The 26441-nt window shown below is 43.2% G+C and overlaps 1 protein-coding gene across 1 annotated transcript in view; it reads left to right on the forward strand.

The window, feature by feature from the left end:
* EPHX2 (epoxide hydrolase 2) overlaps positions 1-26441 on the forward strand; it is an 85253-nt gene that overhangs the window by 9290 nt on the left and 49522 nt on the right. Inside the window, exons 2-8 of the mRNA XM_047856685.1 lie at positions 6082-6166; positions 12736-12892; positions 14111-14301; positions 16009-16131; positions 19190-19264; positions 23508-23603; positions 24147-24225. Coding sequence (XP_047712641.1) covers positions 6082-6166; positions 12736-12892; positions 14111-14301; positions 16009-16131; positions 19190-19264; positions 23508-23603; positions 24147-24225 — 806 coding nt within the window. The remainder of the gene's footprint in view (positions 1-6081; positions 6167-12735; positions 12893-14110; positions 14302-16008; positions 16132-19189; positions 19265-23507; positions 23604-24146; positions 24226-26441) is intronic.

The raw sequence follows: 26441 nt of genomic DNA on the forward strand, positions 1-26441 counted from the left end.
TCTTTCTCCCCCCACTAGAATGTGAGCTCCTGAAGAGAGATTTTTGTTCACTCCTTCTTCCATGTTGCCTCTAACAGTGCCTGGCACATAGAAGGTGCTCAGTGAGTGTTTGTTAGTGAATAAATGAAATGGTAGCAGGGAGGGGAGGCACCAGCTCAGCTGTCAGAAGTCCCCGAGTCCACTTTCTACTCATGGAGTTTATTGACAGTGACTTTGAACCTGCCCTGGGACTTCATGGGGAAAGAACAACAGTAGACTTCTTTTCACATGTTTGGGCTCTTGTTTTCCTCCTTTCTCCCTTTTTTTAGTCCATATGTTCCAAGCTACATCTGTCTTCCAGATTTTCTCATACTTTTTAGTCCAATAATTTACGTTTTCTTGTTTTTCTTAACCATGGAAGTTGTTTTTCTTTTTAAATCTCTTAAGGGTATCTTTTGTATGCTCTTAGTGGGATTTTAGGCAGAAAGAGAAATAGATACATGCTCAGTGTGCTGTCCTGATACCATCCCCACTCTCTTAGTTTTGCATTTTTCAATGCCATCTTAATCATTGCATAAAGGTGTGTGTGCCTTATAACTTTATTGCATAGAGGTATGTGACCTGTGTTGATATCAAAGTGCTTAGTAGGAACTGCCATTTTCTTTCTTTCTTTTTTTTAGTGTTTATTTATTTTCGAGAGAGAGAGAGAGAGAGAGAATGAGCAGGGGAGGAGCAGAGAGAGAGGAAGACAGAGAATCCAAAGCAGGCTCCAGGCTCTGAGGTGTCAGCACAAAGCCCGATGCGGGGCTTGAACTCACGGGCTGCGAGATCATGACCTGAGCCAAAATCGGATGCTTAAGCAACTGAGCCACCCAGGCGCCCCAGTAACTGCTATTTTCTAAACTGCTATCAAATTATACTCCTACCAACAGTGGAAGAGAGTTTCACTTTCTCCACAAGGTCATTAGTCCTTGACATTGTCAGGGTGTTTAAATTTAGTGGTTCTGGTGGGTATATAGTGTCATCTCATTGTGGTTTAAAAAAAATTTTTTTTTAATGTTTAATTATTTTTGAGACAGAGAGAGAGAGAAAGCATGAATGGGGGAGGGTCAGAGAGAGGGAGACACAGAATCTGAAACAGGCTCCAGGCTCTGAGCTGTCAGCACAGAGCCCAATGCGGGGCTCCAACTCAAGGGCCGAGAGATCATGACCTGAGCCAAAGTCGGAAGCTCAGCTGACTGAGCCACCCAGACACCCTTCATTGTGGTTTTAATTTGTATTTCCCTGATGAATAATGATGTTGAGCTTCTTTTTATATGCTTATTGGCCGTTTGGTAATTCTCTTGAGCGAAATTCTTGTTTAAGTTGTTTGCCCATTTTTCAATAGGGTCATCTTTCACTTATTGAGAAAAGATTTAGGATTCTTTTTATATTCTTGATAGAAGTCCTTTGTCATATGTATATATTGCAAACATCTCCATGTGTATGGTTTACTCATCACTTTCTCAATGATGTCTTTGATGAACAGAAAGTCTTGATTTTAATGACATCTAATTTATCATTGTTTTGTTTTATGTTAGTGCTTCTTGTGTCCTTTTAAGAAATTTTTGCTTACTTAAAGGTCATGAAGATGTTGCTCTTTCTTCTTATTTTTAAGTTTACTTATTTATTTTGAGAGAGAGTGTGCATGCGTGGGGGAGGCATAGAGAGAACGTGAACCTGTTGTGGGGCTGGAACTCATGAACCCTGAGGCCATAACCTGAGCTGAAATCAAGAGTCAGACACTTAACTGACTGAGCCACCCAGATGGCCCATATTGCTTTTTCTTCTAGAAGCTGGATTGTTTTAACTTTCACATTTAGGTCTATGTTCCACTTCAAAACAAATTTTGTAAATGGTGTGAAGCCCCCCCCCCCGCCCCCCACTCATGGATATTCAGTTGCTGTAATGCCATTTAATGAAAAAAATCTTTCCTACATTAAATGTTAGTGGTGTCTTTGTTGAAAAATCAAATGACCATATATGTGGAGGCCTATTTCTAGCCTCCCTGTTATATTAATTTGATATTTGATAATTTGTCTATGTTTGCAATAATACCACATTATCATAATTATTATAGCTTTATAACAAATCTTAAAATCTTATAATATAAATCCTTCGTATTTATTCTTGAAGATTTATTTGGTTGTTCTGTGTCCTTTGTGTTTCCAGATAAATTTTATAATGAGTGTGTCAATTTTCACACTTATACACAAAATCTGCTGGCATTTTGATTGGAGTGAATTGAATCTTTATATCAGTTTGGTGAGAATCTTCCCTGAACCATATTAAGTGTCCTGATTCATGAACTTGATGCAGATCTCTCCATCTGTTGAGGTCTTTAATTTCTCTTAGTTTTGTAGTTTTCAGTGTAGAGGTCTCAAACTTCTTTCATTAGATTTAGTTGTTTTCTTCTAATGCTATGACAAATGATATTTTTAAAAACTTAAATTTCCAATTTCTTATAAACTGCATTTGTCCTGTTCTCAACTTTTTACTTTGATCTATGTTAAGTTGACTGGAAATCTTTCTTGAATTTTTTCTTTCTTTTTTTTTTTTTTTCCTGGCAAGGCATGTGATGGTAAACATTACTTTTACATGGCTGAGATTTTCTGTTGCCTTCAAAAATGTATAATAAATTGTCTGGAGCTAGAAGCACCTAGGTAGCTCAGTCAGATAAGTGTCCAGACTCTTGATTTGGGTCCTGATCTCACGGTTGTGAGATTGAGCCCTGTGTTGGGCTCTGCGCTGACAGTGTAGAGCCTGCTTAGGATTCTCTCTCTCTTTCTCTGTCTCTCTCTCTCTCAAAGTAAATAAACTTAAAAAAAAAAAAGTTGTCTGGGCTAGAATTTTTGGGCTATTTCTTTTTATCTCAATGTCTAGTGAGTGGTTCCTCCACAATCTTCTGACACTTAAAGTTGCAGATAGACAACTAATGTTAGCTTGAATTGTTTTTCTTTTGTGTAAATCTGTTTTTCTGTAAAAAGGTTGTTACCCTTTTTTTATCCTAGGAATTGACATAGTTCTCCAACATATGCCTGTTGTGGGGTCTTTTTGTGTTTTTATTTTTCATTAATTTTGCCTTGGTAATTGGTATACTTTTGACCTGAGGACTCAAATCTTTCTTCAGTACTGAGAAATGCTCTCCTGTTATTGCTGTATTGCTTCTCAGATCTATCGTTCTGGAATTCTTTTAAATTAAAAAAAGAAATTTTTTTAATGTTTATTTTTGAGACAGAGATAGAGACAGAGAGACAGAGTGCGGGCAGGGGAGGGGCAGAGAGAGAGGGAGACACAAAATCCAAAACAGGCTCCAGGCTCTGAGCTGTCAGCACAGAGCCCCACGTGGGGCTCGAACCCACAGACCCTGAGATCATCATGACTGAGCTGAAGTCTGACACTCAACTGACTGAGCCACCCAGGTGTCCCTATCCTTCTAGAATTCTTGTTTGTTTATGGAAGGCATTTGGCCTCTCAGGTCTCATCTTTTTGCTCATTAACTTTAATTCATCATTTTACTATTTGTCCTTGAAAAATGTATCGTGCCTTTTGATTCACTAATTTCATTTTCTGTAATGGCCATTTCACCATTCATGGCTCTTATTAGCCACCCTTAGAATTTGGAAATCGTGGTTCCAAATTCAACAATGTTCTTATCTCAGATTGCTATTATTATTATTATTATTATTATTATTATTGCCTGATGTGGTTTTAGATACATTGGTACCTCCTTCGTCTACAATTATATTCTTCCCTCAGCTCCTTTTCTTTTATCAGCCCACATTCTCCAGGCACAAAGGTAATTTTCCCTTTGCTTTCCATCCTACTCATCCAGCGTGTTAGTTATTTGTCTATAGGTTGCCTCCTTTGTTCCCCCATAAGCTCCTTAAGAATACAATCCTGTTTTTCCATTTTTATATCACAGCACCTGGCACGATGTCTTACACACCTTAGGTGCTCAATAAAAGGTTGTTGAGTTGAATTGTCTCTTGATTCTTAAAACTGGAAGGCAGGGGTGCCTGGATGGCTCAGTTGCTTAAACAAACTCTTGGTTGAACTCTTGGTTTCTGTTCAGGTCATGATCTCGTGGTTTGTGGGTTTGAGCCCCGCATCAGGCTTTGTGCTGACTGTGGAGCCTGCTTGGGATCTCTCTCTCCCCCCCAACTCAAAATAAATAAACTTAAAACAAACTAGAGGGCTCTTTTGGGGTGATGGAAATGTTCTAAAACTGGAATGTGCTGATGTTTGCACAACTTTGTAAATTTACTACAAATCATTGAATCATACACTTAAAATGTGAATTTGATGGTATTGTAATTGCCATTTAATAACAGTTAAAAAAAAAAAAAAGACAACTGGGGTAGGTGGTGCCTGGCTGGCTCAGTCAGTACAGCAGGCCACTCTTGATCTCAGGGTTGTAAGTTGGGGCCTCACGTTGGGTGTGGAGATTACTTAAAAACACAATCTTAAAAAAAAGAAAAATAAATTACAAAAAGACAACTGACAGCAAAGGTGTGGCAACACCATTGTTATTACTGGAAAGTTGAACAAGGCTGCAAGTACTAGAAATATATCTATGTATATTTTGTGCAAAGTTGATCCTTGTTACCTGCAAGAGGGTTAGTTGCATAAAAGGTAGGTTGACTATTATCAGAAATGAAACTCCCAGATTCGAGATGTTTGTCGTCTTGCGCATGGCAAATAATTTTAACTGGCTTGCCAATTCCAGTCCGTTGTAAATATTTTGCCTGGGGCACTGTATTAAGAAGGATTGCACATTGGTATTTGGACTCAATGGAGTAGGATGTGGTGATAGACTATCCACATCAGCCAGGGGGACGGGGGAGCAGAGATGTGTGTACGTGCCACTGCCACGTATGTCCCATCCTTCATCTGTCTGATGTCGCCCAGCCAGCCCTGTGAGGGTAGCTCATCCACCACTGGGGGCGGGAAATTATCAGGAAATCGGAATGGAAACTTATATTTTGTAGTATAGGGAAGTGAAAAGGTAATTAGCTGACCTCTCTCCCTCTGTGTCTACTACTCCTTGGGTCTGTGTATAAGGGATGAATGTGAACTGAGGTGTGTTAGATAACTAGGGCTGCCATTATTAGGTACCGCAGACCGGGTGGCTTCCACAACAGTCCCAGAGACTAGAAGTCCGAGATCAAGGTGGTGGTAGGGCTGGTTGCTCCCGAGGCCTCTCTCCTTGGCTTGTAGATGGATGTCTTCTCCCTGTGTCTTCACATGGTCTTCTCTCTGTCCATGTCTGTGCCCGGATTGCTCCTCGGGACACCAGTTAGTTATTGGCGTAGGGCCCACCTTAATGACCTCATTTTAACTTAATCCCCTTTTTAAAGGCCTGTCTCCAAATACAGTCACATTCTGAAGTACCAGAGATTAGGACTTCCAACATATGAATTGGGGGAGGGCACAATTTAGCTCATGACATGAGAAAACCTTTTAAAACTTAAATAAGGTTAAAATGAAATAGGAACTGTATGGTTGGGGGCATCTGGCTGGCTCAGTCAGTAGAGTGTGTGACTCTTGGTCTCAGGGTTGTGAGTTCAAGCCCTACATTGGGAGTGGAGTCTATTTAGAAAGAAAGAAAGAAAGAAAGAAAGAAAGAAAGAAAGAAAGAAAGAAAGAAGAAACTCTATGTTCAGAAACAAAACCAGAAAAAATATTTCATTCCCTTTGAAGAATATGTACTAATAAAGCAGTCATTGGGAGCGATGCCATGTGCAAATGAGCTGAAAACAGGAATGACTGCATATCTGGTCTGATTTTGTCCCTTAAGTAAGACCAGTTGAAAAGTCTCTGCTACGTGGTCGCCCATGAGCTCCTTCACCTGTGGGCGTATACATCATTTAGTTTATGGTCTCATGTCACAGTTGGATTGCACTTTCAGACTAAGATTCCAACTTGAACTTTGCATTTCCCCCTTCATGGCAGAATGCCTTTCTAACAGCAGTTTGTGGATATGAATAGTGTCCGTCCCCTACGTGGTGCTGTGATGAAGTCATCAGAACATTCGTGATGTTGTTCCTTTGCGTCTTCCAGAGGCTTTCTGATTGAAGCTTTCCAGAAAGGAGGCCCAGATGGTCCCAGTGCCCGCCTCATGAGGGGAGAGATCACATATTCCCAGGTAAGGGGAAACTTCATAGACCGCTCCCCACTTCCCTGAGAAGGCATTCTGTGCCCACACACCCATTCTCCTGCACTGACTAGAAGCTCCCTGAGGGCAAACTCACATTTGCTTTACCCATTTACCCCTTCTAGTACTTACCTCCTGAGACTGGTATGGAGGCCCAGAGACACACAAAGAGATATTTAAGACTGGTGTATTGTCTCTTTCGGCCAGCCAGCAGGAGGCACCCCATGACTGGAAAATTTCCAACCCTTTGAAGATCTATGCCAGTGAATTACAACAGCCAGAGTAGCTTTTGTTTTGTTTTGTTTTGTTTTTACCTTAAATTGTGGCAAAATACACATAATAGAAAAGTTACCATCTTGATCGCTTTAAGCATATAATTTTGTAAAGTATATTCATATTGTGAATACATCACCACCATGCATCTCCAGAACTCTTCATCTTGCAAAAGTAAGATTCTATACTCCTTAAACAAGAACTCCCCATCCTTCTTTTTCCTCAGCCACCAGCAACCATTGCTGAACTTTCTGTCTCTATGTATGTAGCTGCTCTCGCTATATCATCTAAGTGGAATCATGCCGTATTTGTCCTTTTGTGACTGGCTTGTTTCCCTTAGCATGGTATCTTCAAAGTGCATCCGTGCTGTGGCATGTGAAAGGATTTCTTTCCTTTTTAAGGACGGTTCGTTTTCCATTGTGTGGGTAGACCACATTTTGTTTATCCATTCACCTGTCGACGGACATTGGGTTGTTTCCACCTTTTGGTTATTGTGAATAATAGTGCTGTGAACATGGGTGTATTATTATCTGTTTGACATCTTGCTTTCAATTCTTCTGGGTATATATACCTTAGAAGGGATTGCTAGATCAGCGCAGGATTTGAATCACAGCTCCCACTTACAGACTTTGTGACCCCAACAAGTTGCTTAACCTGTCAAAGTCTCAGTCAAAATGAGAGTGGTATACTCTCTATTTCATAGGCTATTAGGAAGCTTGGAAAGTGTCTAGCACAGTGCCTGGCACATAGTAGGTGCTCAATAAATAGTAGTTATTATTGTTACTACAATCTTTTTTTTTTTTAATTTTTATTATTTTTTTTAATGTTTATTCACTTTCGAGAGACAGAGTGTGAGTGGGGGAGGAGCTGTCAGCAGAGAGCCCTATGCAGGGCTCGAACTCATGGACTGCAAGATCATAACCGACTGAGCCACTCAGGCGCCACCCCCCAATTGTTTTTTAACAAAATAATCAGGATTTGAAACCACTTGAATTCTGTTTGTGTCTGGAAGAAGAAAGGCTATTGAGAATCTATTTCATAAGCACACAGAGAACACAGTCTATATTTTAAAACTTTTTAGGGGTGCCTGGGTGGCTCAGTCAGTTGAGCGTCCGACTTCGGCTTAGGTCATGATCTCACAGTCTGTGTGTTTGAGCCCCGCGTCGGGCTCTGGGCTGACAGCTCGGAGCCTGGAGCCTCCCTCTCTCTCTGCCCCTCCCCCGCTCATGCTCTGTCTCTCACTCTCAAAAATGAATAAATGTTAAAAAAAAATTAATTAAAAAAAAACTTTTTACAGATTACAGCTACCTATTAGTCTGTCAGAGAACTTAGGGCGCACTGTAGTAGAAAGCAAAAGCATACCTATTCTGTGAAGGCACATCTCTCACACACACACACACACACACACACACACACACACACACACTGTGGCCACTGGGGAGTGAAAAGTAATGATACTGTTGAGAATAAATTCTAAGTCAATAAAAAATCTGCAGTAATATTGTTGAAAGATAAGGAAAGAGGGAAGTGCAACATGTTTTCAGTGAACATACTAGAGTGAGTATCTTATTGCCGTAAAAAGCCTGCACCCATTCAGACTTCTTTAGTCTGTGTGTAGCAGGCCTGAAAAACGAAATAGCAGTTGGCCCTTGAACAACGTGTGTTTGAACAGCATGGGCCCACCCCTACGCGGATTTTTTTCAATAAATACACATACAGTGCTGTAAATGCATTTTCTCTTCCTTAGGATTTTCTTAATAATGTGTTCTTTTCTCTAGCCTACTTCATCGTGTGAATACAGTATATAATACATATAACATGTATGTGGTAATCAACTGTTATCAGTAAGTCTTCTGGTCAACAGTAGGTTATTAGTACTTAAGCTTTTGGGGAGTCAAAAGTTATATGTGGATTTTCGACCGCACGGGGGGTCAGTGCCTCCAATCCCACATTGTTCAAGGATCAATGCTACTTAGGTTCAATTTGTCTTTTAAAAAGGTCATATCATGGGAAGGAATGTCATCTTTTAATTAATCATTTGTGTGTGCAACACAGAAAAGTACACCAAGTGTACAGCTGAATGAATTTTCACTGACAGCACGTTTTATTTATCCAGAAATAAAACATGATCGACACTGTAGATACCCCACTTATGCCCTTTCTAGACACGCCCCTCTTCAAGAGTAACTACGCTTCCGGACTTCTAACCTTAGAGATCACTGTTTGTACTTTATGTAAATGGAACCACTACGCAGCTGAACTCTTGTATGTAGTATCTTTTCCTCCACCTTATATTTGGAGAATCATAGATGTTATTGTGCGCAGTTATAGTTTTATTCTCATTGCCGCATGATATCCCATTGTGTGAATATACTCCAATCTGTTTATCCATTCTGCTTTTTTTTTTCACCGAGATGGAAAGGCACTGGGAGATTTTGAATGGTGAAGTGACAGTATGTATATGTATTTACAGCAAGGAAAAGGTTTATTCGAGAGGCAGCCAAATGAGAAGATGGGAGGACAAACCTCAGATCCACCTCCTGAATGATACTTTTAAAACCTGACTCGGTGAGAGATGGTGGTAGCTTGGACTAAAGGAATGTTGGTGGAAGCGGTAAAAAGTGGTCCAAGTCTGGAATAGTTTGCCCGTAGATTCAACAGGTTTTCCTGATGGATCGGGTGTGAATATGAGAGAGGAATGAAGGATAAAAGGTTTCTGGCCAGAACAAACCAGAAGTATCAGTTGCTGTTCATCACTGTGGGGCTGGGAAATCAGGTGCCCAGTTTGGGATATTTTAATTTGAAATGCTTAATGATCTCCAAATGGAATGTAGAATAGGCAGCTGGATATGCAAACCCAGAGTTGAATAAAGATGTCCAAGCTGAATATGAATACACACACACACACAGCATGTAGATGGCACTTTTAATGCCATTGGACTCAGTATGATTGTGGAGGAAGGAAGTATAAATGGAGCATCCAGACCCCCAGGTACTCTGATGTTAAAGGTCAGGTTGATGTGGAAGACCCAGCAATGAGGGATGGAGAATGAATCTTCATCAATAAGAGAAAAATCAGGAGAGTGAGGAGACCTGAAAGCCAAGAAGTTATCAAGTTTCAGATGAAGAGAGTGGTCATCTGTATCAATGCAACTGCTAGGTCAGGTAGAAGCCTGGCGAGTGCCCATTAGATACAGCAACACAACATGGAGGTCATTGGTAACATTGCCTAGAGGAGCCTCTGGAATGTGGAGGTGAAAGCCTGATCAGAGCATGTTCAGGAAAACTACGTGAAGTTTTCAGGCAAAGTGGGGCAGAAAAATGGGACAGTAGTGGGAGGGGAAAGAGGTTTCCTTTATGAAAACAACATGCTTGTATGCTGATGACAATGATCCACTAGCAAGGAAGGTTGCTGATAGAGGAATAAGGAAGGGAGACCCGATGGAGCCATGTTCTTGAAGCCCAAAGGAATGGAATCTGGATGGAGGGGTTGAACTTGATAAGAGCAATAGACCATTATCTATGGCAACGGAAGGGAAGATGGAGTTCTTGGCCACAGATGCCAGTAGGTGGATATTTGTGATGGTGGGAACTTGTGAAAATTCTAATTATTCTCCCTTCCTCCAACCCTCTTCACTGTTTCCAGGATGACCTCCCTAAAATGCAAATCTACTTACGTAACTCTCCCACTTAACTATATATATTTTTTTACTTGTATAATAGTCTAAGCCTGGAAGAGTTTTATTATTTTTATGGAAAGGTGAATTCTTCCATTATTTTTTTAATTCCCTTAATGGCTTTGGTCTATTTGCATTTTATATTTTATCTTGCATCCATTTTGGCATTTGTGTCTTTTTTTTAAGTTTATTTATTTATTTTGAGAGAAATAATATTTTGAGAGAGTGTGCATGAGCAGGGGAGGGGAAAAGAGACGGAGAGACAGAATCCCAAGCAAGCTGTGAGCTGTTAGTGCAGACCCCGACATGGGGCTCAGTCTCATGAACTGTGAGATCATGACCTGAGCCGAAATCAAGAGTCAGACGTTCAACAGACTGTGTCACCCAGGAGCAACCCCCTTATTTTTTATCATTTGACCCGCCCCCCATTCATTGCTCCCACTCCTACCCCCACCTGCCTCTAGCAGCCATATTCTCTGTATCTATGAGTTTGGCTTTTTTTGGTGTTTTGTTTTGGTTTCAGTTTTTAATTTAGTTTCCACATGTAAGAGAAATCATATGGTATTTTTCTTTCTCTGTATGCTTATTTCACTTATCATAATGCCCTCGATCTTCATATTGTCACAAATGGCAAATTTTTTGTTCTTCTTTATAGCTGAATAACATTCAATTGTATTTATATATCACATTTTCTTTTTTTTTTTTAATTTTTTTTTTCAACGTTTATTTATTTTTGGGACAGAGAGATACAGAGCATGAACGGGCGAGGGGCAGAGAGAGAGGGAGACACAGAATCGGAAACAGGCTCCAGGCTCTGAGCCATCAGCCCAGAGCCCGACGCGGGGCTCGAACTCACAGACCGCGAGATCGTGACCTGGCTGAAGTCGGACGTTTAACCGACTGCGCCACCCAGGCGCCCCTATATCACATTTTCTTTATCCATTCATTCATCCATTGATGGGCACCTGGTTCGTTTTCATACCTTGGCTATTATAAATAATGCTGCAGTGAACATGAGGGTACAGATATCTTTTTGAGTTAGTGTTTTTGTTTTCTTTGGATAAATACCCAGAAGTAGAATGTTGGGTCATATGGTAGTTGTATTTTTAATTTTTTGGAGAACCTCCATGTCGTTTTCCACAGTGACCGTACCAATTTACATTCCACCAACAGCGCGGAGGGGTTCCCTTTTCTCTACATCCTCACAAACATTTGTTATTTCTTGTCTTTTTGGTAAAAGCCATTCTGATAGGTGAGAGGTGATATCTCACTGTGGTTTTGATTTGCATATCCCTGATGGTTGGTCATGTTGAGCATCTTTTCATGTGTCTCTTGGCCATCTGTATGTCTTCTTTGGAAAAATGTCTTTTCAGATCTTCCATATGTTTTTTAATCAGAGTGTTTGCTTTTTTTTGCTGTTGGGTTGTGTGAGTTCTTTATGTATTTTGGATATTAGCTCCTTATCAGATATGTGATATCTGATATGTTTTTTCCATTCCATAGGTTTCCCTTTTCATTTTGTCATTTTGTTGATGTCTTCCTTTGCTGTGTAGAAGCTTTTTAGTTTGAAGCAGTCCCACTTGTTTATTTTTGCTTTTGTTGCTTTTACTTTTGTTGTCAGATTCCTAAAATCATCACCAAAACCTATGTCAAGGAATTTACCACCTATGTTTTCTTCTAGGGGTTTTATGGTTTCAGTCTTTTATCCATTTTGAGTTAATTTTTGTGTATGATGTAGGATGGGGTCAAATTTCATTGTTTTGCATGTTGCTGCCCAATTTTCCCAACACCATTTATTGAAGAGATTGTCCTTTTCCCATTGTATATTCTCGGCTCTTTTGTTGTAAATTATTTGACCACGTATGCATGGGTTCATTTATGGCCTATCATTCTGCTATTGGGTATTTAGGTAGTTTTCAATGTGAGCTATTACAAATAGGGCTGCTATCATAGTCCGTAAATGTATCATAATCCATTTTGCTCTTAATAAGTATATTAGTTATCTAGGCCCACTGTAACAAAATATCACAGACTTAGTGTTTTAAACAATAGAAATTTATTTTCTCAAAGCTCTGGAGCCTTGAAGCCCAAGATCAAGGTGTGACAGGGTTGGTTTTTTCTGAGGTCTCTCTTCTTGACTTGTAGTGGCCATCTTCCTGTGTCTTCAGTCCTTCCTGTGTGTGTGTGTGTGTGTGTGTGTGTGTGTGTGTGTGTCCTAATCTCCTGTTCTTACCAGGATACCAGTCAGATTAGATTAGGGCCCACTCCTGACCTCATTTTATCTTAATCACCTCTTTAAAGACCCTACCTCCAAGAGTAGTCACATCCTGAAGTATGAGGGGTTAAGATTTCAACATAAATTTGGGGGAAACACCATTCAGCCCATCACAGGGGCATTTGTGTAGTTTGCAGTGTGGGACTCTTAGGAACAGTGCTGCTACAGTGCCCTAGAATAGTGCATGTGTGTACATGTCTTTTGGTGAACATGTCTTTTGGGAATGGTGACATTCCCGTTGGGTGTGTGTCTAGGAGTGGAATTGCTGGATCACAGCAAGGGGTTGTACAAAGGGTTGTACGAATTGATAGTCCCTTATGAATTCATTTTTACAGTGGGTACCACTCATGGAAGAAAACTGCAGGAAGTGTTCTCAGGACTCTGGAATCCGCCTCCCTGAGAATTTCTCTGTAAGTCAAATCTTCGGCAAGGCGGCTGCAACAAAGATCAACCACCCCATGCTTCAGGCGGCTCTTGCTCTCAGAAAGCAGGGTAAGGATCCAATACTGGCCGTTCTCGGAACCATCCACACCAGAACCCTTGGAAAGGTTAGGTCAGAAGACATCTAGATGTGCTCTGAGATCACAAGTCTTCTGGACCTCGATGGAAAGCCATTCTTAAAACATAGCCCCAAAGTAAGTTTTAGCAAATGGCAAAAAATAACACCATCAGAATATCTGGGAAAATGTAAGAATTTTATTTAATAAAGCAATTTGTGCCAGAGACTGCCTTGTGAGCAAAATTCTCTCCCTCTAGTGACACTAGTAATGACCAGAATGACCCAACTTCTTGCCACAGTGATTGAAAATCAAGGCCTTTTAAGCAACTGGGATTGTCTTGACCTTTGGATGTCAAAGGGGCTGAGCTATGAGCTAGCTGACACGAATTCAGATGGTGTCAAATGGTCTAAGATGTGAGGTCATGTTTATCTGATAGACATTTATTCAGTGTCAGAATCCAGCTCTTGGTCACAGGCATATTCGAAATCATTCTACCCGCTCATCAGTAGACTTATCTGGTCGCGGCTAAGCCATCCCATGTCCGTATCTCTCACTCATGTTACATGCACAGGGTCTCATCACTGACTCATCAGTATCTTGTTCCCAGAAGCTCCTGGTTCTTGCCCTTCCAGGGGATAATGCTGTCTCTGTTTACATTCCTCTAGTTTTGAAATGGGAATACAGTCTCTGACAGTTAAGGCAGGTGTTTCGAACTATAGTCGAGCTGAGTCTTAAGTACTATAGACTGGAAGAAGCACTGGCAGGGCAGTCCAAAGGCACAGTTCTGAGCCGGCTGGGTTCTGCCTTCACTGTGTGGCTCAGGGCAGCTCATAATTTTTCTGAGCTTCTGTTTGCTATAAAAGTGGATGGTAAGATCTGTCCGGCCTACCCCAAAGGTGGTGAGGATCATATGAGCTGATGAAGGTCACAACCTCTTGCTCTACAGTTGCAAGGAATTGAGGGATGTAGTGTTTCTATCCAAGCTTCTGGAAGCCCTTAGTGTACACAGTTAACTCACTCTCAGGTCTCTGTGTCAGGAGGTGCTAATGGGTGAAGATGCTTCTTTTCCAACCTGTCAGTTTAGACACTGGGCATCAAGAGGTTGATGTAAATAAACAGAACCCTGCTTGGCCCCTTCTCCGTGGGGTACCCTGAGCTTCTCAGAGCAAAGTCCTGTATCTGGTCCAGTCACTGGTGTCTTCTCTCTCAGGATATACAACCTGCCTCCTCACCAACAACTGGCTGGATGACAGTGCTCAGAGGGGCATCCTGGCCCAGCTGGTGTGTCAGCTGAGGCCACACTTTGACTTCCTGATAGAGTCATGCAGGATCAGAATGGCCAAGCCTGATCCTCGGATCTACAAGTTTGTACTGGACACCTTGAACGCCAGCCCCAATGAGGTATGTAGACACTTCCTTTTAGTGAAAAAGAATGTTCTAGAGATACTGCAATTAAGAAAAACTGTGGAGGAGTGAGCAGGTGGGGGACATCTGGAGCCTGGTAGGACCTCTAGGTCCAGTGGCAGGGTCCTGTTCTCCCAGGCCAGGACTTATAAAGGACTTTACCCATCCCTTCAGTCTAGAACAGTCTACAAGATGTGGGGATCTGGCCCCACTCTGTGGCTTTTATTGGTCAAAACAGGTATTGTCAAAACTGCTGACCAGCTGCCTCAGTTTACCTATAAAGGAACATAGACCCTGGGAGACTTTCCCAAGACCACAAGGCTGGTAAGAGTCACCCCACCAAAGGGTGAGCAGAAGTGGGCTCCAATATTACAGCTGTCTGTTTAGGCACCCCTAAAATTCTGTCTTTATATTGTCTCTAATTATCTATTTCTAAAACTCTGTTTTCCTTGTATTCTCCACCTCTAATTTTCAAAAAAGGCAAGCAGAACAAGATTAAATTCCTTTCACTGATGTTTCTGACTCTTTCTCATTGGCCCCACCTTGTCCACGAGCTCATCAGATGAAACCCTGAACTCTGTTATGGGGAATCCTTATCAGGCTCAATCCCAGAAGTCTTCCTCTCTCCTCTCAAACTTTGCTCTTGCTCTCCTTAGTCCCTGGATTAAGCCTTGTAACAGTGCTCTGAATTTTAGTGTGCATATAAATAAACGTCTTCTCATTTCTGACTTTTGGGTCGTGTGAGCTGCTTAGAATTCTAGACCTGCCGTAATCCAAGATGATGAATGCGCTTACGCTTTCTTCTACAACTTTAAGGATTTTCTTTTAACTTTAAAATGTAAATCTTTGCTCCATTCAGAATTTATTTTGGGATGAGGTGTGAAGGAAGCATCCATTTTTCCCCCAAAACAGTTAAAATAATTATATAATCTTTCAAATACTGTTTTTCCTCATCAGGCAGACAACACGAATTGTTTATATTTGGGTTTATTCCTCAGCTCTCTTCCATTTCACTAACATGTCTATCTTCTAACACCCCCTCACCACCACCCCCCTTTTTTTTTTTTTTTTACCTTCTGTGGCTTGATAATTTGTTTTAGTATCTGCCCTTATTACAGTTCTTTTCCACACTTTTTTTGTCTGTTCATCTGTTCATACATGTTGATTTCCTAGATTAATTTATTTTGATGTCACCCTGATAAGTTTATATCCTTCCTTAATTTTCTTACAGTTTCAGAATTCAGGCTGAAACCCATAAGTACATATGGGAATAAGTGTATCTATCTGTGTGTTTATGTGTATGCTCATGTAATTAAATGTTTTTAACTTTTTTTAAAAAATGTTTTTTTGTTTTTGAGATAGAGTGCAAGTGGGAGAGGGGCAGAGAGAGAGGAAGCTTCAGAATCCGAAGCAGGCTCCAGGCTCTGAGCTATTAGCACAGAGCCCGATGCGGGGCTCAAACTCATGGACTGGGAGATCATGACCTGAGCCAAAGTCGGACACTTAACCGACTGAGCCACCCAGGCACCCCTAAGTATTTTTAACTTTAAGAGTAAATAATTATATGGAGAAAAAGTAATTCTTCATCTTGTCATAAAATAACCAGTGTTTGCATTTTAATGTGTTTCTTTCCGGTGTTGTCCCTCACGCGTGAGTTTTGCTTTGGCCGGTGGTGATTCTAGTATCTGTGCTATTTGGATATAGGTTGTATTCTTGGATGACATCGGGGCTAATCTGGAGCCAGCTCGTGACTTGGGGATGGTCACCATTCTCGTCCGTGACACAGACACAGCCCTGAGGGAACTGGAGAAAGTAACTGGGGTGCAGGTAACTTTACGGCTGCGCCAGGTTGGGTTTTGGCCAGTCACCGGTGCTTAGGTGTGCAAGAAACAGCAAGGGAGGGGAGAACCGGTTCTGGGAGTTCTTGAACCTCCCGGGTGAGAGGCCAGTACCTATTGTGCAATCAGCATGATGTCCTTGAAGAGCTTTGTATTTCTTTCTCTGCAGTCATGAACAGAGAAACTGCTCTGAGAACGAGAATCCATACTAGTCAGAGTCAGAAGAACCAAGACCCAAGACAAGATTGAGGCTTTCAAACCCACCAGCCTTGACTTTTTAGAGTAAATATTGAGAATTTAGCTGCCAGGCCTGACCCCATGGGGGTGCGGGGCACAGTCCTCACCTGGTCTGCCTGGTCATACTGCTGGCACTCAGGCAGAGTGGTTTAGTTAACCATCCCTCCCAGAGGAAGATGGGATGCCCTTAATGATGTCCAATGGCGGCCTAGGGGTTAGCCTTCTGTGCCAGAGCTGAGGAACCTTTTGTTGTTAGAGAAGTCTACCTGATATGGCTGAGCCCGCCGAGCCCAGGCGGAGCAGTTAATACAAGCCTTTTGCAGGAATGCATTGCTTTGCTTGTGTCAGCATAATGCGAGAGGAGGGAGGGACATACGCCTGGCTAAGCCAGCTGGACGTCACAGCCATCCCAACCATTTTCTCAAAGGGAACTGCACTCGTTTCCCAAGGTGCCATAAAGTACACAGAGTGGGTGGCCAAGGCAGTCTGGCTAGGAGGCCAGAAGTCCAAGATTAAGGTGTTGGTGGGACGGTTTCTTCTGAGGCCTCTCTCCTTGGCTTGTAGATGGATGGCCACATTCTCTCTGTCTTCACATGGTCTTGCCCTGTGTGTGTGTCCAAACGCGCTCCTCTTACAAGGGCACCAGCCAGATTATAGTTCAACTCTAGTAGGCTCACTCCACAGTGACCTCGTTTAACGTAAGTCACCTCTTTAAAGACCTTACCTCCAAACATAGTCCCATTCTGAGGCTCTGGGGATTAAGATGTCAACAGATGAATTTGGAGGGGACACAAATTTAGCCCCCATGACAGGGACAATTGATTTGTCATCTTTAACAAATAAATACAAAATGTGTATCTAATGACTTCACAACCTCAAAGCGTCTTGCTCAGACTTGATTTATCCTTTCACAAGCCTGGAGGTCTTGTGCAGTAGAGAAGAAAACGTGGAATCCCAGCAGCCACCTGCTTGCCCCACTTACTAGTATCCCCTGGTCATATATGAGCCACAGACACCTGTCCTGTAAAATCAGAAAAGTAAACTGTGCCTCACCTGTCTCCTTCCCTAGAGTATGGGCAAGATAAAAGGAAAAATGAAATGAAAATGAAAATTACACCTTTTTAAGTGGAGGAGACTTACCCCTTATCTCTCAGGAAGGCTATGGGACTCAGTTCTGAACAGGCTTTGTAAATTGTATAAACGGCGGGAGAACTATAAGAACAGGAAACCCCCACCCCCTCAGCCCTGGAAGCAGTGGGACTTCTGCTAGGGTGTGACCTAGGAAGCCAGGGATACCTTAGAAGAAGGGTCCCAAGGCACACTGGCCTATGGTCAGTGTCTTGGCTTCCTCAGGCCCGACAAGGCTCATTGTCATCAGAGGCCACCAAGCTGCCATCCCTCCCACCACACCCTGAATCCCCTCCAGATGCCACAGAGGTTGGGGGCTTGCCTTCTGTTTCCCACCCTCGGAGGATGCCCAAGCAGACTCTTCCATGTTTAAAAGGGAGGTAGATTTCATAGTTTACTTCCTGCGCTTTAGAGGTCAGAGAACTGGATAGCTGATGGGAGCCACTTCTTCCTCAGTTACAGCTTTGGGACTAAAGATGAGAGATCTAGCAGTAGAAGTCACTAATATGTCACTTGTCATGAATAAATTCACTTAGGTGTGCTCATCATCCTGTCCTTTATCATTTGTCTCCAGATACCTGACACAAATGAGTCAAAGGAGCCCCTTTTGCACCCTTTGTTCAGGAATTTTCTTCTTTACCCAGATGTCATACAAAGATGGGTTATCTGACCTTCTGGGACTCCAGAGGACAGACCTGGGGACTGCAGGCTGAACTCTGCCCCCTTCCACCTCAAATTCATTCATGTGAAAGCCCCAGGACCTCAGAAGTGACTATATTTGGAGATAGGGCTTTTAAAGAGATGATTAAGGTAAAATGAGGTCATTGGGGTAGGCTTTAAACCAGTATGACTGTGTCCTTATGAGAAGAGGCAGTTAGGACACACACACACACAGAGGGAAGACCATGTGAGGACCCAGGGTGAAGGCGGCCATCGCAAGCCAAAGAGGGAGGCCTCAGGAAGAACCAACCCAGCTTCCAGAACTGAGAGACATAACTGTCTGTTGTTTCCGTCTCCTTGTCTGTGGCACATTGTTATGGCAGCTCAAGCAGATGAATACAGAGGCCGAGAGGGTTTGATTTTGGCCAGCTTGAGAGAGAATCCCTTCAGCAGAGCCATCCAGTGATGGGACGGTGAACTTTGCATTCCTAATGCTGTCCAAGAGGTGCCTGGGTGACCACTTGAGGAACTGCCACAGAGAATTCTATTAATTGAAGTACAAAATCTCAGTGTTTTAGAGCAGTTGGTTTTTGTTGTTTTTTTTTTTCCTTATGTGAAGTTCAGTTGGTGGCAGCCAGGGGCTTTGCTTCATGCAGCCGTTCAAAGATCCGGGTTGACGGAGGACCCACCGTCTTCCGTCGGTGGTTTCCCAGGTCACACCAGGCTCTCAGCTGGGAGAGGCGGGGTAGAGAATTTAGAGAATTGAGGGGGATTTTAATGGGTCAGGCTGACAGGCCAAAGCCTTCTGTCAGAGGACTCAGTCATGGGCTACTCTGACCTGAGAGAGAGGGGAGAAGAGAAATGTAGCTGTGTGCCTGCAGGAGAGGGACATGGGCTGGGAAATCCCCGGAGGACTCAGGAGGCCACGGCACAGGCCAGCACTCTGGAGTTCTGGAAGCTCTCTCAGAACTTCTCACAGAAGGAGGCTGCTACCTCTCTTACTGTACCTCTTTTCCGTTCAGCTTCTCCAAGTTGCCACCGCTCTGCCAATCGCATGCAATCCGAGGGATGTGAGCCACGGCTATGTGCCAATAAAGGTATGTGAGCGCTCTCTCCCAGGCCGCCATGCCCTCCCTAAATAGGTCACCTACACGGACCTGCAGAGACATTTGTTAAATGCTGAGGGTAGCCGAACATCCGCTGCTTGTAGGGAAATAGTACTTCCCACGAGTATCAGTCCACAGAAGTCAGAAGGCACCACGCCTTAGGATATGCAAAGCAGTGTGACAGATGTAGTCAGACTCCTTTGGAACAACAGGTTATATGGGGCCCTGAGTGGCCCGGAAGTGCTAAAGGGCATGTGTGTCTGGCCTGTGTTCTGGGGAGAACTTGTTTCTATTCCAACACATATTCATCACCCACTGCCTTGGTGTCGGCAAGGGCCAGGTATGAGAACAAGACAGACTCGTTCTCAAGGAACCCAGAGTGAGGACAAAGGACAGAAGTGGTCATTAAAACATCCGGCGGTCAGGGCTATGGCAAAGCCAAGGCCATGTGCAGAGGGGCCTCGACTCCTGACCCAGCCAGGATACAGAGCAGGGTGTTAGAATGTCCTAACCCCATTTAGTGGGTTCACTTTGGGATCTCTCTTAATTTGTCATTGGTCCCATTTAAATGAAAAGGGACCCAAAGCTGCAGGTCAGCTTGTATGCTAAACAAGATGGGACAGTTGCTTTGGAGACAGGCAGAACCAGTTTGAATCCTGGCATGGGCACCAAGTTTGCAAGTTTAGGTACATTTCTTTTTTTCTTTTTTTTAATAATTCTTTTTAAGTTTATTTATTTATTTTGAGAGAGAGAGAGTACAAGCTGGGGAGGGGCAGAGAGAGAGAGAGAGAGAGAGAAAGAATCCCAAGCAGGCTCTGTAGAATCAGCACAGAGCCTGACATGGGGCTCAAACTCACGAAACCGCGAGATCATGACCTGAGCTTAAATAAGAGTCAGATGCTTAGCCGACTGAATCACCTAGGTGCCCCCAGGTACATTTCTTTATCACTCTGAATCTCAGTGTACGCAGCTTTATAATGAGGTGATACTAATACCTGCCTTCAGCGTTCTTGTGTGGATTACAGTTGACCCTTGAACAACACGGGTTTGAATAGCATGGGTCCACTCATATGAGGATTTTGTAAGTACAGTGCTCTAGATGCATTTTCTCTCCCTTATGATTTTCTCAGATACGTTTTCTTTCCTCTAGCTCACTTTATTGTAAGATTCCAGCATATGATAACACAAAATACGTGTTAATCAACTATTATCGGTAAGGCTTCCGGTCAGCAGCAAGCTAGTAATAGTTCAGTTTTGGGGGAGTCAAAAGTTACATGCAGATGTTCGACTCTGGGTGGGGGTCAGTACCCCTTGTTCCCACCTTGTTCAAGGGTCAACGGTAATTAAAATACCGCATGCAGACCACGGGGCGTAGTACCCCATGCTGCCCTGGAGGACAGCCCCTCCAATATTTACTGGGTATTTGTTTGCCAGGCACGGAGAGAAATACCGAGATGAATGGAGGGTCTTCTGTGACCTCAGGAATCTTCCAGTCTACTGAGATAAACATTCACAGGTCCTTGTATAATAGTGGTGCCTGGAGCACTTGGGATGGGCCCTGTGAGGGCGGAGGCTGCTGTGGTGAATGCTTAGCAGCCATGGTGAGGTAGGCACGGAAGGATAAATGGAAGCCAGATAGAAAGAAAGGGCTGAAGCTACTGGTCAGCGTCAGCGCTGCCCCTCCTGTAACCTTGGGGGCTCCTGAAGGGGTGAACGTTTCATGAGGTCCCCTCACACCTCATCTCCGGTATTGAGGAGCTAGGGACTCTTTCCCTGGGGCCTGGGGTCTGGGCTGTATCCTTGTGGCTTCAACGCCAAGGACAGGGTTGTTCTTCTCCTCTGAGGCTTGAAGGTCCAGTCCCTTTTGATACATTTCTCATTTGACCTTGAAGGAGTGTGATCAGAGCTGCTTTATAACCCCCTCTGTCTTCGCTCCAAATTAAAGGCCTGGGGCAGCCACTTCTGGGGCAGAGCTATTCCTTGTATCTTCCCTGAATGCTGGTGCAGTCCAGCCTGGGTTCGATCTTTCTCATTTTCTGGCTTTCTGGTAATTTTAACATATCACATAAAGGATGGGAAAGTACGTGCGTTTGCTGGGCTACTCAGTCAAATACGAAGCAGCGAGAGGGGGCCTTTGAGTTAGGCTTCACTTACAACAGAGGCAGATTAAGATCATTTTAGGGGCACCTGGGTGGCTCAGTTGGTTAAGCGGCCAACTTCAGCTCAGGTCATGATCTCGCGGTCTGTGAGTTCAAGCCCCGCGTTGGGCTCTGTGCTGACAGCTCAGAGCCTGGAGCCTGTTTCAGATTCTGTGTCTCCCTCTCTCTCTGACCCTCCCCTGTTCATGCTCTGTCTCTCTCTGTCTCAAAAATAAATAAATGTTTAAAAAAAATCATTTTACTGGAGAAATAAGTCAGTCAGAGAAAGATACCCCATGTTTTCACTCATATGTAGATCTTGAGAAACTTAACAGAAGACCATGGCGGGAGGGGAAGGGAGGAAAAATAAAGGGAGGAAAAATAAAATATAAATAATATTAAAAAAAGATCATTTCACTGGACATTAGTACTAGAACATTTTTCAATATAAGGAGTATAGAATTTCAAGTTAAATCCTTCCCTTTGCCAAGTACCAACCGGAACACTATGGAACATATTCTGATAAGACTGTAGACCATGAAGGAGTATGTGAAATGCCAGCCAAATGCTTTCTCGAGCAAAATAACTCCTTGGGAATCATGAGTGAAACTTCCGGTTTGGAACATGGAGTTTGGAGTAATCGGAGATGCAGCTAAATAGAATTGCTCCAAGTGAATTTCTAGATGCAAAGCTTATTTTTCTCATTTCTTTCCATTAGAAAGTTGGAGACACATACTTTGGGGGAAAATAGAGCACTTTGACTCCATATTGCTTTAGTTCGTGTGCTTAGACCACACGATAATGATTGAAGTAGGTTCAGTACTAAAACAAACAATCCCAAGGTTTCAGTGGCCCAACACCAAGTTTGTTTTCTTGCTTGCAGAGCAGTCCAGTGTGGGGTAGGAGTGGGTGTTCTCCATGCAGTTGTTCAAGCAGCCAGGCTCCTTCTTTCTGCTGGCTCTCACTTTCTTGAGGCCCTAACTATCCAGGAGCAGATAGGAAAAGGAGGAGGACCAAGTGTGGGAGGGTTATACGGGCCCAGGATGTAGCACATACTTCTCTTACTCATATACCTTTGGCCAGAACTCAGCCACATGGCCACATCCATTGCGAGGAAGTGGGGGAGGTCTGGAAGATGCTGTCAGGTGCCAGGGAGAAGAGAACACAGATACAGAGCTCTAGCAGCCTCTGACACACAGAGCCCAGAAAGGACAAGAAGTTAGCAAAGCTTGAAGAAGACTTTATATCCAAGAGATAAATAATTTTTAGGGGCATCTAGGTGGCTCTGTTGGTTAAATGTCCAAGTCTTTTTTTTTTTTTAACACTTTTTCATTTTTGAGAGAGACAGAGAGAAGGACAGAGCATGAGCAGGGGAGGGGCAGAGAGCTGGAGACACTGCATCCGAAGCAGGCTCCAGGTTCTGAGCTATCAGCACAAAACCAGACACAGGGCATGAACCCACGAACCGTGAGGTTATGACCTAAGCCAAAGTTGGACGCTTAACCAACTGAGACACCCAGGTGCCCCAAATGCCCAACTCTTGGTTTGGGCTCAGGTCATGATCTCATGGTTTATGGGTTCAAGCCCCGTGTCAGGCTCTGCAGTGACAGCGCGAGCCTGCTTGGGATTCTCTATCTCCTTCTCTCTTCCCCTCCCTGCAAAATGAATAAATTTAAAAAAAAAAGATAAACAATTTTTAACAAAGCAATCCTGGTATTCTGTATGTTAACATGAATATTACACTGTGCACAAAATCAGCCCAGTTTAAAATACAGAAGACCTGTCAAACAGTACCAGAAACTCTGACAGTATGAGGGCCTTTCAGGGAGGAAGGCCGAGTTGTTTTGTTCTTCTTTCCAACATTATAACCTTCTTTTCAGGCTTCCTATGTGCCTAGGAAAGCTGCCTGTTTTTAATGCACTTTGGCCAGTTGTCTTCTTGAACATCTTCTAGCACTGGGGTCTTGAGCTGAGCAAACTGGGCCATGTGAGGTCTGGCAATACACTGAGACGACCTGGGGCAGCCTGCAGAAGGCATACCTGGTTCTGCCCAGCCTGGTGCTGTGGTCACTACCCGCTCACCTCTCTTTTCTACAGCCTGGGGTGCGTATGCATTTTGTGGAGCTGGGCTCCGGTCCTGCCGTGTGCCTGTGCCATGGATTTCCGGAGAGCTGGTTCTCTTGGAGGTACCAGGTAAAGGAAACTGGGGGAAGGTACGCCCCAGCCAGGGGGAAGGGAAGGGAGGGGAAAGCCTAGGTGGTATGGCCTAGAGTAGAATGCCCTTAAGAAGCTGAAAACTTAACAGTGGAGCATCGCCTTGAACGTGTGACCATGTGATACCTCAGAAGTGTTGGGGCCAGAGTTGGGGCCAGATCTCAGAGCTGTGCTAGCCCCATATGCCACTTTTGCAGATTAGAAAAAGGCAGATTCTTCCGGACACTTTATGCCACCTGCTGGGAAGCCTTTGTAATGAATATAGAAATCTGCAAGATCTGTGCTATGCTAAGAAAAATGCTTAGGTGTAGCATTAGATGCAGTATACGAGCCCTACCACTGTGCATGGCCACCCTATCCAGGTGGGCTTGTTCCAGCCTCATGGTGGTGATTCCAGATAGTGCCACATGGCGCTTTGAGTTGAGCCATTTACAAGAACGGGGACAGAAGGAAGAAAGAAGGAGTGTCGGCAAAAGACTGATGAGGCCGCACTTGAGTGTACCTGAACTGTTTGTTTTCTAGATCCCTGCTCTGGCTCAGGCGGGTTTCCGGGTGCTAGCTCTGGATATGAAAGGCTATGGAGAGTCGTCTGCTCCTCCTGGTAGGTTAGCTGTCTCACAGCTGTCCTGTGTTGGTTATGCCTTCTGCCAGAGCTCTCCAACTGCACTGACTTTCCCTGGGCCCACGTTGGAGCAAGCAGCCCTTCAAGGGGGTCTGACTTTGCCCTTCCTCTCTCCTTCAGTGATCTGTGTCTGTGCACTTTGGGCTCAGATATCCCTGCTCTGCATTACCTGAAAGAACACAAGAAACCCAATGGCCTATGCCCTGAGGAAGTCTCCCACTGGTCTGGGAGGATATAGGGCATAGGATGTACCATCCAGCTATAGAACTTTTTCCATCTTGCAGAACTCTGTACTCGTTAAGCACTAATTCCCCATTCCCCTTTCCCTAGCCCCTGGCAACTACCTTTCTCTCTATCTATGAATTTGACTACTCCAGTCATCTCTAAGTAGATCATACAATATTTATCCTTTTGTGACTGGCTGATATCACTTAGCATGATGTCTTCAAGATTCATCCACATTGTGGCATATATCACAATTTCCTTCCTTTTGGAGGCTGAATAATACTTCATTGTAACTATAGATCACATTTTGTTTATCCATCTATTCATCAATGGACATTTGTGTTGCCTCCACCTTCTGGCTAATGTTGAATAATGCTGCTACAAATATGGGTATGCAGTATCTGCTTGAGTTCCTCCTTTCAGTTTTTTGGGGTGTATACCCAGAAGTGGAACTGCTGGATCATACAGTAATTGGTAGGCCAGATTCTTAACCCAGGGTCTCCGGATCCCAGATGGAGCCTATCTAAGGATGGGCATCAGGGGCCTATGAACCCAAGTCTATGTGTGGATTTATGAGCACTTGCCTGGGGTGAGGGAGTCTACTGCTTTATCAGTTTCAGAGGGGTTCTCAGCCCCAAACTGTTAAGCTCCCCAGGTGGGGACAGGAACGTGTTACAGCCAGGCCTGTGGCAGAATCCCTGTCCCTCCCGGTGCCAGCTGTGCTGTTAGCCATGGCAGCTCAGTGAACCAAACAAGCTGCTCACCACCCCTTCCCTGAGCTGCCTCCCCCGTGTTCACATCAAGCCTATTGTGTCGAGTTTGAAGCCAGCTGACATGAACTGGCCCTCAGGTGACCACCAGTCGAGTGCCTCCATGATTGTTCCCTGATTGTCATGGTATCGACTTAGCGGCTACTCACTGCCTCTTGAGTGGTGCAGAGGCACTTTTGACAAAAAGAAAGCTTCTAGTCCAAACACCCAGGAAAGACATTTAAGGGTTTCCCCCCCCCCAAATTAATTATTAAGATATTTATTTTTATTCATCTCTATTATGATCTTCCCTGAATCCCCTAGGCGTAACTTAGTAATTAACTTATCATTCAGGCTAGAACACTATTAAAAGAAACACAAACTGAACTGTTCTGGATGAATTGGGACTTATACATACCCTAATTATAACTTTTTTTAAGAAAATAATAATTTACACGTTAACCGTTGCTAAAGATTATACACAACGTGAATTCTAAAGCCAAGCATGATGATCTGGAATGCATACAAATACATTGCAGATCATTTGTATGTTAACTTCATATCATTTGGCAATAGATTTTAAATAACACATTATTTTCCTTTAAAACCCTGACTCCGTTATCCTGCTATTTTCTCTCTTCCCTTGTTGCTAGTGAAAAGTCCCATGCCATTCTGATCTGTGAGGCTTTCTATGTGACCGTTTTCTTTTTCGTCACCCTTGATACCTTTAGGATCTTTTTATTTATCTTGCTGTGTTCTAAAATTTTATGATGTTATATACCATGATCTGGGTCTCTTTTCATCGACTTTTCTGGGTACATATATCTTTTAGTTCTTGGAAGGTTTCTTGAATTATTTATTCAATAGTTTTTTTCTTCTGTTTTCTCTTCTTTCTTTCTTTTTCTTTTTTGCTTTCTGGAATTGCTATTATTATTAAAATGTTCGTACTACCCAAAGTGATCTATAGATTCAGTGGAATCCTTATTTAAAATTCCAATGGCATTTTTTACAGAAATAGAAAAAACAATTCTACAATTCATATGATCCACCAAAAAAACCCTAATAGTCAAATCAGTCTTTAGAAAGAACGAAGCTGAAGGACTCATACTTCCTGGTTTCGAAATATATTACAGAGCTACAGTAATCAAAACAAGGTGGTATTGGTATAAAGAAGGACATATGGCCAATGGAACTGAGTAGAGAGCCCAGAAATAAATCCAC

This window comes from Prionailurus viverrinus, chromosome B1 (genome assembly GCF_022837055.1).
Source record: "Prionailurus viverrinus isolate Anna chromosome B1, UM_Priviv_1.0, whole genome shotgun sequence".
Classification (NCBI taxonomy): Eukaryota; Metazoa; Chordata; class Mammalia; order Carnivora; family Felidae; genus Prionailurus; species Prionailurus viverrinus.